Source organism: Lepidochelys kempii, chromosome 11 (genome assembly GCF_965140285.1).
Source record: "Lepidochelys kempii isolate rLepKem1 chromosome 11, rLepKem1.hap1, whole genome shotgun sequence".
NCBI classification, from domain to species: domain Eukaryota; kingdom Metazoa; phylum Chordata; order Testudines; family Cheloniidae; genus Lepidochelys; species Lepidochelys kempii.
In genome coordinates this window covers 33,123,913-33,139,951 of record NC_136390.1, presented here as the reverse complement: position 1 = coordinate 33,139,951, position 16,039 = coordinate 33,123,913, and the positions used below count along the sequence as shown (strand labels likewise).

The 16,039-nt window shown below is 39.1% G+C and overlaps 1 protein-coding gene across 2 annotated transcripts in view; it reads left to right on the top strand.

Moving 5' to 3' along the window:
- Positions 1–16,039, top strand: part of PLA2R1 (phospholipase A2 receptor 1) — a 72,581-nt gene that overhangs the window by 24,203 nt on the left and 32,339 nt on the right. For both annotated transcript variants that reach the window (XM_073305599.1, XM_073305600.1), the window contains exons 9-10: positions 608–715; positions 12,448–12,560. In XM_073305599.1, the coding sequence (XP_073161700.1) occupies positions 608–715; positions 12,448–12,560 (221 nt within the window). The remainder of the gene's footprint in view (positions 1–607; positions 716–12,447; positions 12,561–16,039) is intronic.

Genomic DNA, 16,039 nt, shown 5'->3' with positions numbered 1-16,039 from the left:
CAAGGATTACTCTTAATATCTGAGAACTGGAAGATCAGGCCTAATGTCTTGGTGCTGAAGATAATATTTAATTAAATTATAATTTTGATACACATGGGCATTTTTCACCCATTTTGCACAGGTGTAAATGACTATAGAAAGTGCAATGTAGCAGAGACTGAGGCACAAGATTTAATTTTTAAAGCATTCATTTTGTGCATGTCAAATAGTTTAAAAATGCCTAGGGGCCCAATCCCACAAATCTTACTTGCTTGAGTAAAGACTATGTGCACGAAAAAGGATTAATAGAGTCAGGCCCAGTGGTAGCTAAGAAACATCTAAGACATGATTCTGAGAGGGCTAGCAACAGCAGCTCCCATGGGTTTCAGTCAATTAAAGGGCATTTCATTTTAATATTCAGAGAGACAAATCCTTCTTGCCTTACTCACACAAATAGTATCATTGAAGGTTTTTGCAGAAGTCAATGGGAAGACTAAACACAGGAATCAAGTGAGGAGAATTTGACTGTTTATTCTCTCATTCAAAAGGGCCTGTTAAGTAGAAAAAGAAACTACTTAATCGTGTGTGTGTTTGATCTGGTTTTTTATTAAGGTTTTTTTTTTATTAGGCAGGACACTGGCAAGTTAAAAATTGTGAGGATAGATATTTTTACATTTGTAAAATAGCAGGACGGTTTGAAAATGACACGTCCAAGGAGGAATCAGACTGTTCAGAGGTGAGTTTGCTTGGTGCTTATTTTACTTTGTAAAATGTAATAGGAAACCTTTACATATTTGTATATAACTAACATGTTTGCTTTTTCACACCAAAAAATATACTTGAGTTTTCCCAGGAAAAATCTCATTCCTACTGTTGGCTTTAAAAATGTATAAACCAAAGATTAATGTAAGATTTGCAAGTGCTCCTTTTATGGATCACTGCCTTGTCTGAAGTTATGACCCAAGTTCCTGTTTCTTTCTGGATCAAAAGTTAAAATACTCTTGGAGACCATCTGTGCAAATAATGACTGTTACATGATGCCCCACCTCCCACATGGTTTTCATCGTTTTAAGTGGAATGTCAGGGTGAAAAACAATCAATTTCTTTGATATGGAGAATGAACTTTTACACTCAAACTTTTACACTTGCCTTTCACTTTCATAAAACAAATGGAAAGGCATGAAGCTATCTAAAAGGGAGAAAATAATAGGAATTCAAGCTTTTTAAACCATGTGGTCCAGTGGTAAAAGTTTTTTGTTTTTGCTACCAGTTTGTTCAACAGACACAATATAAAGAAACATTCTGGGATTGATGGGTTTTGGTGTCCTTGAAAAGTGCTCAAACTTTATAGAGAAGTTTTTTATAAAAGCTTTTTCAATAAAAATATTTGTCCTTTCTTTAGTTGTAAAGGAATATTGCTGCACAATGTACTGGTTCCCCCCCCCTTTTTTTTTTGCATTCCCTTTCGATATTTGATTAACAAATCTATGTGCAGAGGTCAAGAAACATGACAGATTCAATTAAATTGGAGAAGGGACCAAGCTAAAAAGTTAGGACCTAGATCCAATTTTCCCCCAGATTCAGATCTGCTAAGAACTTAGATGTCTGTTCAGACCATTATGGAGATAGAGACTTTGTGATGTTTGGATCTGCAGCTGGAGCCAAATAGAAAATTCCCCATAGTTCGGGTGCTTGTGTAAGGACGTTTCACTTGGGCCAATCTCTATTTTGAGGTATATCAAGTAAAAATATACTATATTATTCTCAGGTGTTTTGTCATTCTAAGGTGTGTTGTGAGTACTGTTAAAAATGAAGTTTAAAAATCTGATCACAGAACAGATTCAGAGTTCATTGAATCTTGTTTCCTTCTTGTGTTTAAAAGTAGAAAATGGTATTATGATGCTACCATTACTAACAGTTAATTATTTAAAGTCATTGAACTGACAGAATTGTTACAGATACCTTTTTCTTTCAAAGACCCTACTCCTTCACCTCAGCTCTTGGGCACAGGCTGTTGTTAAGATTCTTGCAGTTTAGTAAGAATATGTCATTCTTTATATTTTATAAAGCTGCAAGCACAGGAAAGTCATCATCAAATTCAAGTGTGGGCAACTTTTCTCTCCCATGCTAGTCAATAATTTCTGAGTTAAATTCTGTAGTACTTACTCAGGTAAAACTCCTACTGAAGATAAATGAAGTCGGGGAAAGAGAGCGAGAGAGAGAGCAAATTTCATGTGTATGCTTTAAAAAGTTAGTAAAGCATTCAAATACCTAGGGATGGGGCCAATACAAATATTTACGTTAGATTAAAGTAGACAGAAGTGAATGGGAGTTTGCTTGGGAAAAGAATGCGGAATTTGGCCTTGTGACTGCATTCATCATCTTTAGGTAATAATGGTTCTCATTATTAATTAGAAGTAGTAAGACCTTTGATTATCATTCAGTAGTGCACTGCTGAATGAAGAACTTGGATTAACATTCAAGTATCAAGAGTTTTTTGTAGTACAGTAACTCCTCACTTGCATCTGATGAAGTGAGCTATAGCTCACGAAAGCTTATGCTCAAATAAATTTGTTAGTCTCTAAGGTTCCGCAAGTCCTCCTTTCCTCACTTAAAGTCGTCCTGGTTAATGTTGTTATGTTGCTGATCAATTCGAGGACATGCTCGTTTAAAGTTGCGCAATGCTCCCTTATAACATCGTTTGGCAGCTGCCTGCTTTGTCCACTGCTTGCAGGAAGAGCAGCCCATTGGAGCTAGTAGGTGGGGGCTTGGAACGAGGGTAGACCGGCAGCCCCCCATCAGCTCCCCACTCCCTTAAGTTCCCTGTGTGGCAGTCGCCCAGCAGGCTATCTATTGCCAGGCAGTTCAGCTGTGTCTCTTCTTCCACCCCCCCACCCCTCTGCCATGTGCTGCTGCTGCCCTCTGCCTTGGAGCTGCTCCCCGGAGCAGGGGCAGGGAGGAAGAGGAGGGCTAATGTCAGGGTGTCCTCCTCTCCCCTGCTCCTGCACTCCACTTACCCCATTTCCATAGAGCAGGGGGAGACACGACAGGGGTCAGGACGGAGGGAGCTTCCTGGCAGAAGCTTCTGTCTCAACTTGCTGATCTACTTAAAACGGCAGTGTACTTAGCGTGGGGTCAGCGCACTTAATGGGGCAATGCGCACCTCTCTCTCTCTCTCTCTCACGCTGTGTGTCTCTGTCTCCGCCATGCTGTCTCCCCTCCCTCCATTCGTGCTGCCTTGTAGAGTGTGAGGCTACATTAACAACAATGGGTTAACCCTTGAAGTTCATCATTTAGCAATAAGGCATTCCCTGGGAAATAACCCACCCTCTGACTTTATCACCTCAATCAAACTTCACAATCATCATTGCTGTGTACAGCATTAAATTGTTTGTTTAAAACTTATACTGTGCATGTGTGGTCTTTTGTCTGGTGGGAAAAATTTCCCTGGAACCTAACCCCCCCCATTTACATTAATTCTTATGGGGAAATTGGATTCACTTAACATCATTTTGCTTAAAGTCGCATTTTTCAGGAACATAACTACAACGTTAAGAGAGGAGTTTCTGTATTTAGGTCTTTCCAGCTACCTGCAGGTTCTACAAATTTATCTTTTATTTGACCCATTAATCACTACACTCTTTTTCATTCCATCTGAATATTTCACACAAACATATTCTATTTAAAAAAAATTTCCTTGCTGTGACGGGGCTGTTGATTACGAGTGGTACGGGCAAGTGGTTAGGTCCCTGGGTCGCAACTGTCCCCTATCTCCAGCATTACCTGCCAGTGGTCACTCCAGCATGGTGGCAGTCTCTCTTCGAGTAGATACTGTCACACTGTCTGGAGTCGCTCATGACTGTGAGTGCCTACCTCAAGGCAGGCTGTCAGAAAACAGGGCAGACACCCCAAACTGGTGATGTGTTCTATAATTAGATTTCACCAATCCAGTAACAAATGTGAACTCCTGGATCACTATACCAGTCTTACCATGGAGTCACAGACAGTCCCCTTAGATTCTTCAGCCTGTCTTATCACCGAGACAAACTGGACTTTGTGATAAAAGTTCACTTAAATCTAAAATCACACCACATCAGGTTTCTCCCAAGAGACCAGTCACTTCCCCACAATAATTGGTACTCCAGATCTTACACCAAAGACAATGCTGGCAGCCAATTCTATAGTAAATTAACTAAAGGTTTATTAGCTAGGAAAAACAATGAGTTGTTGAAAGCAGGTAAAATATATGTACAAGAGAATCATAGTCTATAATTCCAAATGGTAGCAGAGATATAGTAATCTGCCAGTTTCCTAAAGATCTCTCAGGGCTACCAGGAATAACTCTGGGGATCTCCGTCTTCTCATTTAGTTATTCTGTCCTGTTATAATCCAAACAGTCCATAGATAAAGGGTCTTTCTTTTAATCCAAATTTATAGTATCTTCACACAGAAAACAAGCTGACAATGTCGCTACCCAGATGGACTTTTCCTTTGATGATGAGTGAGGAATTCACATAGCCTTCTAATTTCCAACCATCACATAACTGCCACTTGCTTTGAAATTAACATTTTCTGTTAAAGTCCTTAAGTCCTTCATTAGTATTTCACAAGATTTCTTTGGATTCTTTAGTTACAGGGGTACACACAAAGTAAATCTTTGCTATTACATTATCATAGGAACAAAGAAGTGAAAACAATACATAACATTCCACTAGTTTTCATGACATTTAAACATCTCAATACACACTTACACATTACTTTGATCTGTACTAATACACAAATGAATTGGCCTGGGGTCCTGATCTGACCTGCTCATCCAGCATCACAGACTCTAACTCAGCCCTCTAGCCAGGTCACCCATGAAATCATCCCTTTCTGGGATAGAGTCCAACGAAGTATAGAAGTCCAAAGTCCCCCTGCCCCCCAAAAAGGAGTTTTCAGCCCAACTGAGGGCCCCCAAAGGCCTCACATCCTTACTTCAGTGCTTACAATGTCTTTAATCCCCTTATCTCAAGGAGAGAGGGGTTTATACCACCCTCACAGCAAACCTGAGAGCCTGGGCTCCCCTACCAATCCATCTCCTGTTCTATCCTATCTCTTATCCCTCCTCCTCGCCCTTCTGAGCTGTCCAGCTCTATTTTAAACTCCTGCTCCAGCTGGAGCAGGTTCTGCTGGTGCGATAGGGTGGGGCTATGTAGGCCAAGAACTGCTCCTTCTATCCCAGTGTTGGGTTTATGTACCTCATTACACTTACACTTTTCTTCAGAAAGATATTCTTTATTTTGTTCCCTCTCTCCGTTGCCCCTCATGGGGTGAACAGAGCCAGTTTAATTAGACTAAGCCATAAATGAGAGACGCTGAGTACTCTCAATTTAGTGTGATTTGAAGGCATTCAACCATTGCAAAAGGCAGTGAAGTACCTCCCAGGATCAGAACTCACCTGTCTGACTCATAGGTCATAAATAGTGGAATGTATTGTGTGAGTTACCTCTTAGTTGCTCTCTGTTGTTTTTCATCCTGTAAAACATGCTCAAGCCTGGTATAATTCCTTGATTTCTATGGGTCTGTTAATTTTTAACTTGATAGAAGCAGTTGTGTGCATTTGATCAAAAGTAGTCCGTAAGTTAAACTTTTATTTTGGCCACTCTGTCTTGCTAATTAGTTTTCTTTTTCCATCTACTCTATGTGCATTGATTAAATGGATGTTGCATCCCCAAACTGTAGTTGTTTTCTTTCTTAGCATAGCTGCCATCATGTCATAGAAAATTCTGCCTGTTACTAGTAAGAAAGTTAACTTTATTCTTGGTTTCGTTCTGTGGGCTCTTCTGGGTTTACTTATTCTTCCTTTTCTCTGTCATTGTTGATGTACATAAACTAACTATAGGTAAATTCTGGTGGCTAGTCTCACATCTTATTTTTAATTCATTATACCTCTTATTTTTATCTCCAGGATTCTTAGCCCAGGTATGTTTGTTTGTCTTTATGAAGCTTTCTAGTCTTATCTGTTTTACTGAGGTTTTTATCTTCTGTTGATTTTATTACTTGTTTCTCAGACTGATCAGCATTTAAAATCTCTTGTGCTTCTGATCAGCTGATGATTCTGATTTTTGCAGTGCATTTTTAGCCAATAATTGCAGAAATCACTATTTTTCCTTTTCTCTATCTTTTTTCTCTATCTTTTTTCTCTATCTTTTTTTTTTCTCTATCTTATTTCTCCTTTTCTCTATCTGGCTCTTTTGAAACTTTTATTTATTTACTAATTTAACTATTAGTTTAACTAACCTATTATTTGTTAACAGGGAGCAAATGTCTTGTAACAAAGGTCAGCTTCTCTATGGCAATCTGTCCAAAAACAATGATTTTAAGAACTTTCCTTAAACCAGCTTCTGGTAGGAGTTCTGGAGCTTTCAGTTACTTGATGATAGAGAGAGAAGTGAGAGACAAGTTGGGTGAGGTAACATATTTTATTGGACTAACTTCTGTTGGTGAGAGACACAGGCTTTTGAGAAGTTGGTCCAATAAAAGATATTATTTAACCCACCTTGTCTCTCTAATATCCTGGGACTAACACAGCTACAGCAACACTGCATACATCTATATCCATGAGCAGTTACAGTCCTCAGTAATTTAATTGACATGTTCAAAGCTACCATAGCATGGCACTAAAACAGGCATTTCTCTTATTTACTACTTGGCATTTGTGGTAAAAAGGGCCCATCTCCCAATACTAATACTATTAATGTTACCATGCCTGCAGAAAATAACATAGGAAAGAAGGAGGTTCATTTTAGGGCTGGAATGCCAAGTATAATTGATGAACAAAAGTGAAAGAGACACACGGTGGGTGAGATAATATCTTTTATTGGACCAATTTCTGTTGGTGAGCTAGACAAGCTTTCAAGCTTACATAGAGCTCTTCAGGTCTAGGGAAATGTATTCAGAGCATCACAGCTAAATACAAGGTGGAACACATTGTTGAGTATAAGTAATTAATGCATATTTCAGGGGACCGTTCAAAGTGAAGTGACCTGTTAACACCCCAGAAGCCAGTGCAGGGGATTGTTAGTGGGTTATAGGTTGTTGTAATAAGCCATGATTTTTAGTGTCTAGCAAAGTTATGAATTTAAGCTCCAAGGATTGTTTATCAACTTCTCACAAAACATTCACTCTATATCTGCACTTCAGTCCTCATTCTCTAAGGAAATCTGCAAAACACCACAAAAATGTGCCTCATATGGAAGCAATTCCATACCCCTAATCATTTTTGTTTCCCTTCTCTGTACTTTTTCCAATTCTAATCAATCTTTTTTGAGATGGAGAAACTAGAACTGCATGCAGTATTCAAGTTGTGGTGTAAAATGGATATATGCAGTGTCATTCTGATATTTTTCTCTCTTTTTATCTATCCCTTTCCTAATGGTTCCTAACAATTTGTTTCAGAGTAACAGCCGTGTTAGTCTGTATTCGCAAAAAGAAAAGGAGTACTTGTGGCACCTTAGAGACTAACCAATTTATTTGAGCATGAGCTTTCGTGAGCTACAGCTCACTTCATCGGATGCATACCGTGGAAACTGCAGCAGACTTTATATACACACAGAGAATATGAAACAATACCTCCTCCCACCCCACTGTCCTGCTGGTAATAGCTTATCTAAAGTGATCATCAGGTTGGGCCATTTCCAGCACAAATCCAGGTTTTCTCACCCTCCACCCCCCCACACAAATTCACTCTCCTGCTGGTGATAGCCCATCCAAAGTGACAACTCTCTACACAATGTGCATGATAATCAAGTTGGGCCATTTCCTGCACAAATCCAGGTTCTCTCACCCCCTCACCCCCCTCCCAAAAACCACACACACAAACTCACTCTCCTGCTGGTAATAGCTCATCCAAAGTGACCACTCTCCCTACAATGTGCATGATAATCAAGGTGGGCCATTTCCAGCACAAATCCAGGTTTTCTCACACACCCCCCACCCCCATACACACACAAACTCACTCTTCTGCTGGTAATAGCTCATCCAAATTGACCACTCTCCAAGTTTAAATCCAAGTTAAACCAGAACATCTGGGGGGGGGGGTAGGAAAAAACAAGGGGAAATAGGCTACCTTGCATAATGACTTAGCCACTCCCAGTCTCTATTTAAGCCTAAATTAATAGTATCCAATTTGCAAATGAATTCCAATTCAGCAGTTTCTCGCTGGAGTCTGGATTTGAAGTTTTTTTGTTTTAAGATAGCGACCTTCATGTCTGTGATTGCGTGACCAGAGAGATTGAAGTGTTCTCCGACTGGTTTATGAATGTTATAATTCTTGACATCTGATTTGTGTCCATTTATTCTTTTACGTAGAGACTGTCCAGTTTGACCAATGTAAATGGCAGAGGGGCATTGCTGGCACATGATGGCATATATCACATTGGTGGATGTGCAGGTGAACGAGCCTCTGATAGTGTGGCTGATGTTATTAGGCCCTGTGATGGTGTCCCCTGAATAGATATTTGTTAGCTTTTTTGACTGCTGTTGGACACTGAGTGGATGTTTTCAGAAAACTGTCCACCATCACTCCAAGATCTCTTTCTTAAGTGGTAACAGCTAATTTAGACCCCATCATTTTGTATGTGTAACTGGGATTATGTTTCCCAGTGTTCACTACTTTGCACTTGTCAACATTGAATTTCTACTGCCATTTCGTTGCTTAGTCACCCAGTTTTGTGAGATCCCGTTGTAACTCTTTACAATCAGGTTTGGACTTAGCAATCTTGAGTAATATTGTACTGTCTGCAAATTTTGCCACCTCACTGTTTATCCCCTTTTCCAGATCATTTATGAATATGTTGAACTGCACAGGTCCCAGTGCAGATCCTTGGGGGACCCTGCTATTTACCTCTCTCCGTTTGTGAAAGCTGATCCTTTATTCTCACTCTTGTTCTCTATCTTTTAGCCAGTTACTAATCCATGACAGGACCTTCCCTCTTATCCCATGACTGCTTACTTTGTTTTAGAGCCTTTAGTGTGAGACCTTGTCAAAAGCTTTCTGAAAGTCCAGCTACACTATGTCAACTGGATCATCCTTGTCCATGTGCTTGTTGAGACCCGCAAAGCATTTTAATAGATTGGTGGGGCATGACTTTCCTTTACAAAAGCTCTGTCATCTCTTCCCCAATGTGAACATCTTGGCTGAAAAAAATTAGATCTGTGTAATAGCTATAATGTGCTTCATTTATTTTATCCTGCGCTTTTGGCGTTTTTACTATATTTGAAAACAGAGCAGGAAAATAATAAGAAGTAAATAACAAGAGGAGGATTTGCCATATCAAAGGTCAGCATTGAGGCCACTTTTAGTATTAAGTAAACATTCCATTTTCAGTTGAAAACAAAAAGCATGCAGCTGTAACACATAATACTGTGACGGTACAATCTGGACTGATGAATAGCTGTGTTCCCTCAATTCTCCAACCTGGGGTGCTTTTTATACTGTTTCTCTGTGACAGCTACCACTCCTGGTCTGCTCTCTCACAGCCTCCAGCATGTAAGTTACTCCTAGTTATATTGTCTGAGTGGTATAGCCAGCCACCCTTGAATTACACTGCAGTGCAACACCAGGAAATTCCCAGTCCGAGACTTTCTCCGAGAAATATATGTCTTGTACTGCCCATCCCCTTCTGGACAATACAAACTCATACAAAGTTCGTCATTTCATTAATAGAAAATGGGATGCACAAATCCTCAAATGGAGTTTCCCAAACACTTCAATCCAAACACAATGGTTTAAAACAATAAAACAAATTTATTAACTACAGAAAGATTTTAAGTGACTACACGTAATGAATAAAAGTCACAATTGATTACAAGAAAAAAAAAAGTAAAACACAACTAATGCCCTATTTAATAAACGAAGTCAATTCAAAGCAAAGGTCACTCTCACCACATGGTTCAGCAGTCTAAGTGGCTGAATTTCTTTCAGTCAGGATCCCTCCCCCAGTCCAATGCTGCTTCCTTTGTTCTTCAAGTGGTGTTGATTCCAGGGGTAGAGAGAAAGGGAGAGATAATTTAGGGTGTCTGCTCTCCCTTCTTATAGTTCTTTCCCTTCATTGAGAATCATCTCCAGCTGAGGTTCAGGAGACAGAAAGGGTGTGCGGACAGGAACCCCCAGTTGTTTCTTTGTCTAGATGTAATTTTTTGCCCACATCCTCTTTCCGGCCAAAGAATGGCCACTTAACCAGGTGATGGTCTATTTGATTTTGACAACACCTGGCTGAGGCACTGGCTAGCCTTTTGTTTCTGGAAAACTGGTTTGTGACTGCTCTCCAGACTTGAAACATGTCTTAGTAATATCATATCGTAGAATATTATAACTTTACATACAATGTTGCCACACACATCTTACCAGCACAGTAATGATCAGCAAATTATTAGTTTTCAAATGATACCTCACAAGGCATACTTTGTACAAAAAATGTCATAATCTTATAAAAGGGGTGAACATATGGGTACAGACTGTCAGAAATACCACCTCAGTTGAATTAAAATGCAATGTTTCTTACACTTTTGATATTCTACATCAGTAATGAGTTATCACAACTATAAACTAACAAGCATAATTAAACACTTTATCCCAAAATGACATATCTAAATGTCCTGACGTGTACCCCCGAGACTCAGTAAGTAAACTGATTACACTGTATTCAATATGTTGCCTGATCTATTCATTATGTATTAATTCCCAGTGAGCATTCTGTGGTTTGGCAAGGTTCTGCTTCATGATCAGATCCAGAAATATTAAGGCTATTACAAGGAATCCCGTGTGTCTGAAGGAGACAGTTACATTTCGGAAAGGTGTTCTGTCTTTTTAATATTTTTAATAGCACAGTTAGCAAAATCACAAACACTCCAACCCAGCAAAGCGGACAGATAATATAAGATGGTCAAAACATCCCACATATGAGCATCCATATGCTCTCACCACTCCTTGCAGAAAAACCCTAAGTGTTAGTTGTCATCCTCACCATCCCCACACTCGTGATCATCCTGCATCTCCAAAGGTATGCAGGCCAGGATCAGAAGTGGATTATGGTTTTGTGGGGCTCTGGGCCAGAGCAAGTGGAGGCCCCCCGACCCCTTCCACCTGCAGTGTCTCACCCCACCCCCCACCCCCAAGTGCTCCTGCTGGGGAGCAGGGTCAGGCGCAGGGAATTTCCCTGCCTGCCCAGCGCTTCTGCTGGGGTGGGAGTAGAATTAGAGTGGAGGAGCTTGACCTGCTCCCCAGTAGGAGCACTGGGAGGGCAGGTGGACTGTGGTAAGCCACCCACGCCCCGACCCCACTCCCAGGCAGGAGTGCTGGGCAGGCAGAGTGGGTCGGCGTGCAGGGACGCCCATTTTTCCAGGACCCCTGGGCACGAGCCCTGTTGGCCCAGTGGCTAATCCGTCACTGGCGGAGATACAGCTTTTATAACGTGTTTTGCTGATGTCCACTTTGCCTAATGCATATTCAGTAGGGGTTTCAGCCCCTTTTCCTTATCTGTATTTCCTCACCCTAGGATGAGGAATGTAGGGATGCCCCTTCTCCCTTTTAGGTTACTGGGCCGTTTACCTCAAGCTCATTTATACATCAATTAGTTATCATGGCATTCTTGTTGTTGGATATCTGCTGATGTTCCTAATTTAAATGATCTGAAGCTGACATAATCTGGCATCTTGTGGTTAGCTGTCTGCAGTTCAGTTTTACTTATTTATTACAGCATTCTGTCTTGTGATATCTTATGGTCTAAGGTTACTCCTGGTTAGCTGTTTATGATAAAGATTTTTGGGACTTAGACCTTGATTAGTTTAGCTAATATATAATTTTATAGGCCTTGAGACTTGTAGGTTCATTGTGTTACTGCCTTAATTTATACCTATGCCTTACCTAGCCAATACTTATACCTACAGGCTACAAATCACAGATCATGAAATAAATTTTTCATATAATATTTTTCATGTTTAATGGCTTTAAACTCAGTTTTAGATTCTGTAAAATGGCGATACATCTACTTACCTACCTCTCTGAGATACAAAATTCTTAAAAAAAAAAAAAAAAAAGAATACTGGAATTTAACTTAATATTAGCTTCTTGTTTTTACAAAGCAAAGTCAGTGACACCAGCCATATTTCAATATGTATTCAGTAATCCTTTTCTTTCTTGTATTGTGTTTGTATTCATTTTAAAGTAGATCAAAAACAACTCCAGTTTATGAACAGAATAGTTCATCACATGATAACAGAATCAGAGGGCTACTGAAAGCCCGGCTCATCAGACTGTCAGTCAGGTGTGGTCACAAGGACCCCACCAGAGCAAAAAGGAAAGGGGCACATATGATACCATAATTAGTGATGATTACATAGAAAGTACAAAGAGGGATCACTTGCTTAACAACCAAGCCAATTGTGCATATATATTATATATAAATAACCCTTATTTTTTTTAAGGGATGGGAGAGACATGGTGGATTTTGTTACAAAATCGACAATACCCCTCGAAGTTTTGAACATGCTTCCAGTGGCTATTACTGTCCTCCTTCACTTGTAACAGTAACAAACAGGTAGTTAATCCTATTAGACAGTGCAAAGATATTCATAACAAATGTTTTGCTAACTATAAAAAGGCATAGAGAAAATGTTACTATTTATAAATAATACTACAGAGATTAATGAATGACTAAAATTAAATGTTCATTTTGTCATTGTTTCCTTCCTGAGTTGGGATTAAATTTGATAGAGTGCAATTACTGACCTAATTGGTATGTACAGAAATGTACACTTATTCAAGCATGCAACAGTTCAGATACTTTAATGCCTTGTATACAGATTTATAGAGTATTCAGCATAGTAAACTTTAATTGTATACTTGGTCACAGTGCTAATAAATCAAAATATATCCAGACTTTATTATCTAAACTTTATGAAAGGTTATTTTAATGTAAAACAGTTATCATTTTGTGAAGTTATTTCTGTTAGCTTTGCATTTACTGTGATCTTTTAGCAATAGAAAAAAGAAAGATAGATACGAAAAATATTGAAATTCTCCACCACCTCTTTTTTCTTCTCTGTATTTATATCCTAACTCCAGCAGCAAGTTTTCCTAGTTGCAGATGTCCAAATGCCTGGGTTTGTTATGAGTTAGTTAGCTCTACTTTATATACTGTTAGGATCCAATATTGCCACTATTCCATACACTGAACTCCTACTAAAGTCTCTGACAAATAAATGTACCAAAATGAGTTCTGTTATGCATATTCTTATCTACGTTACATTTATTATAATGACTCTTTAGGAAAAAATCCTTGGTTTCTATTAGAAATTACCAGAAAATGGACACTGTGGTTTTTTTCTACAGAAAATTTCAAGTTTTTGTTGAAAAAATCAAAATCCAAAATACTTCCATTCTGAAATGCCACCATAATGCTCCACGCTGTGGGGATTGGAGGGGTTGGTTTAATACTTCAGGTCCCTCGAGTTCCCATACTCCTCTATAGGCTGGACTCCTTGATCAAACTCCTATGAGGCACCAGGGTAGCATTTTAAACTGAAAACATTTTGGGTTTTAGAATTTATTTTTTGACAAAAAATAAAAGAGAAAAATTTCCATTGAATCGATTTATTGATGGAAAAGGGCATTTTCATTTAAACAAGTTTTTTATTTTTATTTTTTTCAAAAATAAAATCATAAAATATTCCCAGAAATCAATCAGCTCCGCTTTCTATGTAGCCAGTGGGGAGAGCTGGAAAAAAAAAATCTATCAATCAATGATAAAGTATATTATTGTAGCTACACTACTGGTCAATGATACATAGATGTAAATGTTGTAGGAGGGGTTCCTAGCTTGTCAAGATTTATTATTTTACTACAAATACATTGTTTTTGATTCCATCCAGAATTAGTTGTGTGGAACAGTTGGAAAAAAATGCCAATGCTAACAAGGCTTGTGGGCACCTTTGCTCCAAGGAAACATTTAGGGTGTCTGAGACAAATGGCCTGAGGAGAAACCCTTTTACATGTTCTAACCCTGTATCCAATTATTTTCTATTACTGTAGGAGCAATAAAAATTATTAGTTACATAGGAGTTTATTAGGCTGCCAAAAGATACAATTGAGTAACCGATCTCTAAACTTGACCCATGGAATTGATTCATACAGAACCATAACTAGGCATTTTAGCACCCAGGGACAGAAACATATTTGTGTCTCCTACCATTTTTATCATAATTTTTCTGCCCAGAGGTGATGTGGGGAGGGCACACTGGGTCACATCCCCCGCACCCCTCATTTTTTTGGTTGCACCCCCACCCCCAGACAGGCTGGGTGGCCCATTGAGGTGAGTCAGGCTGGAGGTGGAGCTCCTTCCCTGAGCCCCTTTACGCATCACGTCCATTTCCACCCCATTTTTCCACCCCTGCAGCTTTGGACCCTGGGTGGTTTCCCACTCGCCCCACCCTGGTTTAATATAATTATTGGAAATGTAGGTCACCACTCACTGCTGTTGTGTCTCCTTTTTTGCTCCATTTGTGAGATTGCTACAACTCTATGGTAGTAAATTACACAGGGACAGATACCTGGTTTAGTGGAAACTGAGGTTACTTTGCAGGATACAACTGTAAAGCCTTGATCCTGAGTACTCTGGCCCGACTCCAGCAAAGCACTGAACTACATGCTTGACTTTAGTAAAACAACTCTTGCTTAAAATTAAGCACATTTTTCAGTTCTTTGCTGGATTGGGGCTGGAGTCCTCAGCACCTGGCTGGATCAAGCTCTAAATAAGTAATGTTCAAATATGCATAAAATATAAGGAAATATTTAATTTTTTAACCTTTTTACTTGATCATTATTTACACATATGAATTTTCTGTACAAATATTAACAAAGCTTACTCATATCCTGCATTTGTTACCCCATGAAGAGATCTCTTCGTGTTTGGTGAACCTCTTCTCAACTGTCCATTTATCTTTTCAATATTGAAAAATGTTAACTAGACATGATAAAACCTACTTGATCCTGGATGTGGAGGAATAGGGACCTGTCTGCACATATGGTGGGAATGTCCCACCATAATAATATTTTGTAGAAAAATAGTAAGTAGAACTTTCAAGATAACTAAAGTTAGCCTACCCACAGAATCCATAGCTGTTCTATTAGGTTACAGTCTAAAGGAGGTGATTGAATGGGGGTGGGAGGCAAGACACATTTATAACACAGTTACTACTAGCAGCCAGATGTGTGCTTGCTCACTTTTGGAAAATAATAGATTCCCCCAACATTAGTGGCATGGAGAAATAAAGTATGAGAAATCCAGTCAGTTGAAAAAATGACAGACAACATTATCAGGTTCAAGAGAATAATTCAGTGGGATGGATTTAAAAATCCAGGAGTTAGGTTGATAGAGATTCTTCTTGCTAGGAAAGTGATTTGCTATATTGTTCCCAATACTCTATGAAAATCTTAGTAGAATAGTAATGCATGTTGTGACTACAAAGGAAAGATCCTGCAGTTGCTGAACATCTACAATTCTCATTAGCATCAGTGGGAAGTGAGGATACACAGCACCTCACTGGAGGCACAGGTGTAATAACTGTTCATCACTTTCACATTATCATTGTTTCAGACACTAGTTTCCAGTTGCCAGATTGCACTAGCTGAGAAAGTAGTAGTTAACATGGCATTTTATTTATTGTTTAGGTTCTTGGTCCTGATGTGACAACTACAAATACTTTTCTTCAGAATTAATGATACTTAGAAGATCCTAAATGATCATCATCTCTGGCAATAAAGAGCATATTACTAAGAAGGAGGATTGTGGGGATGGAGGAAAAGCAAAAAGTCATAAATAAAAAAAAATAAATGAACAGTAGCTACATAGGCCCAAATCCTACTAAGACATGGACATGTTTAACTTTACACTCTATGACCATTGCCATGGAAGTCAATAGTTCTACTCACAGTGCCTGAAGTTAAGAGTGTGTCAGTCTCTGCAGGATTGGGTCCTTAATGCACTGTATATAATTTAATAGGAGGCTGATTAAATGT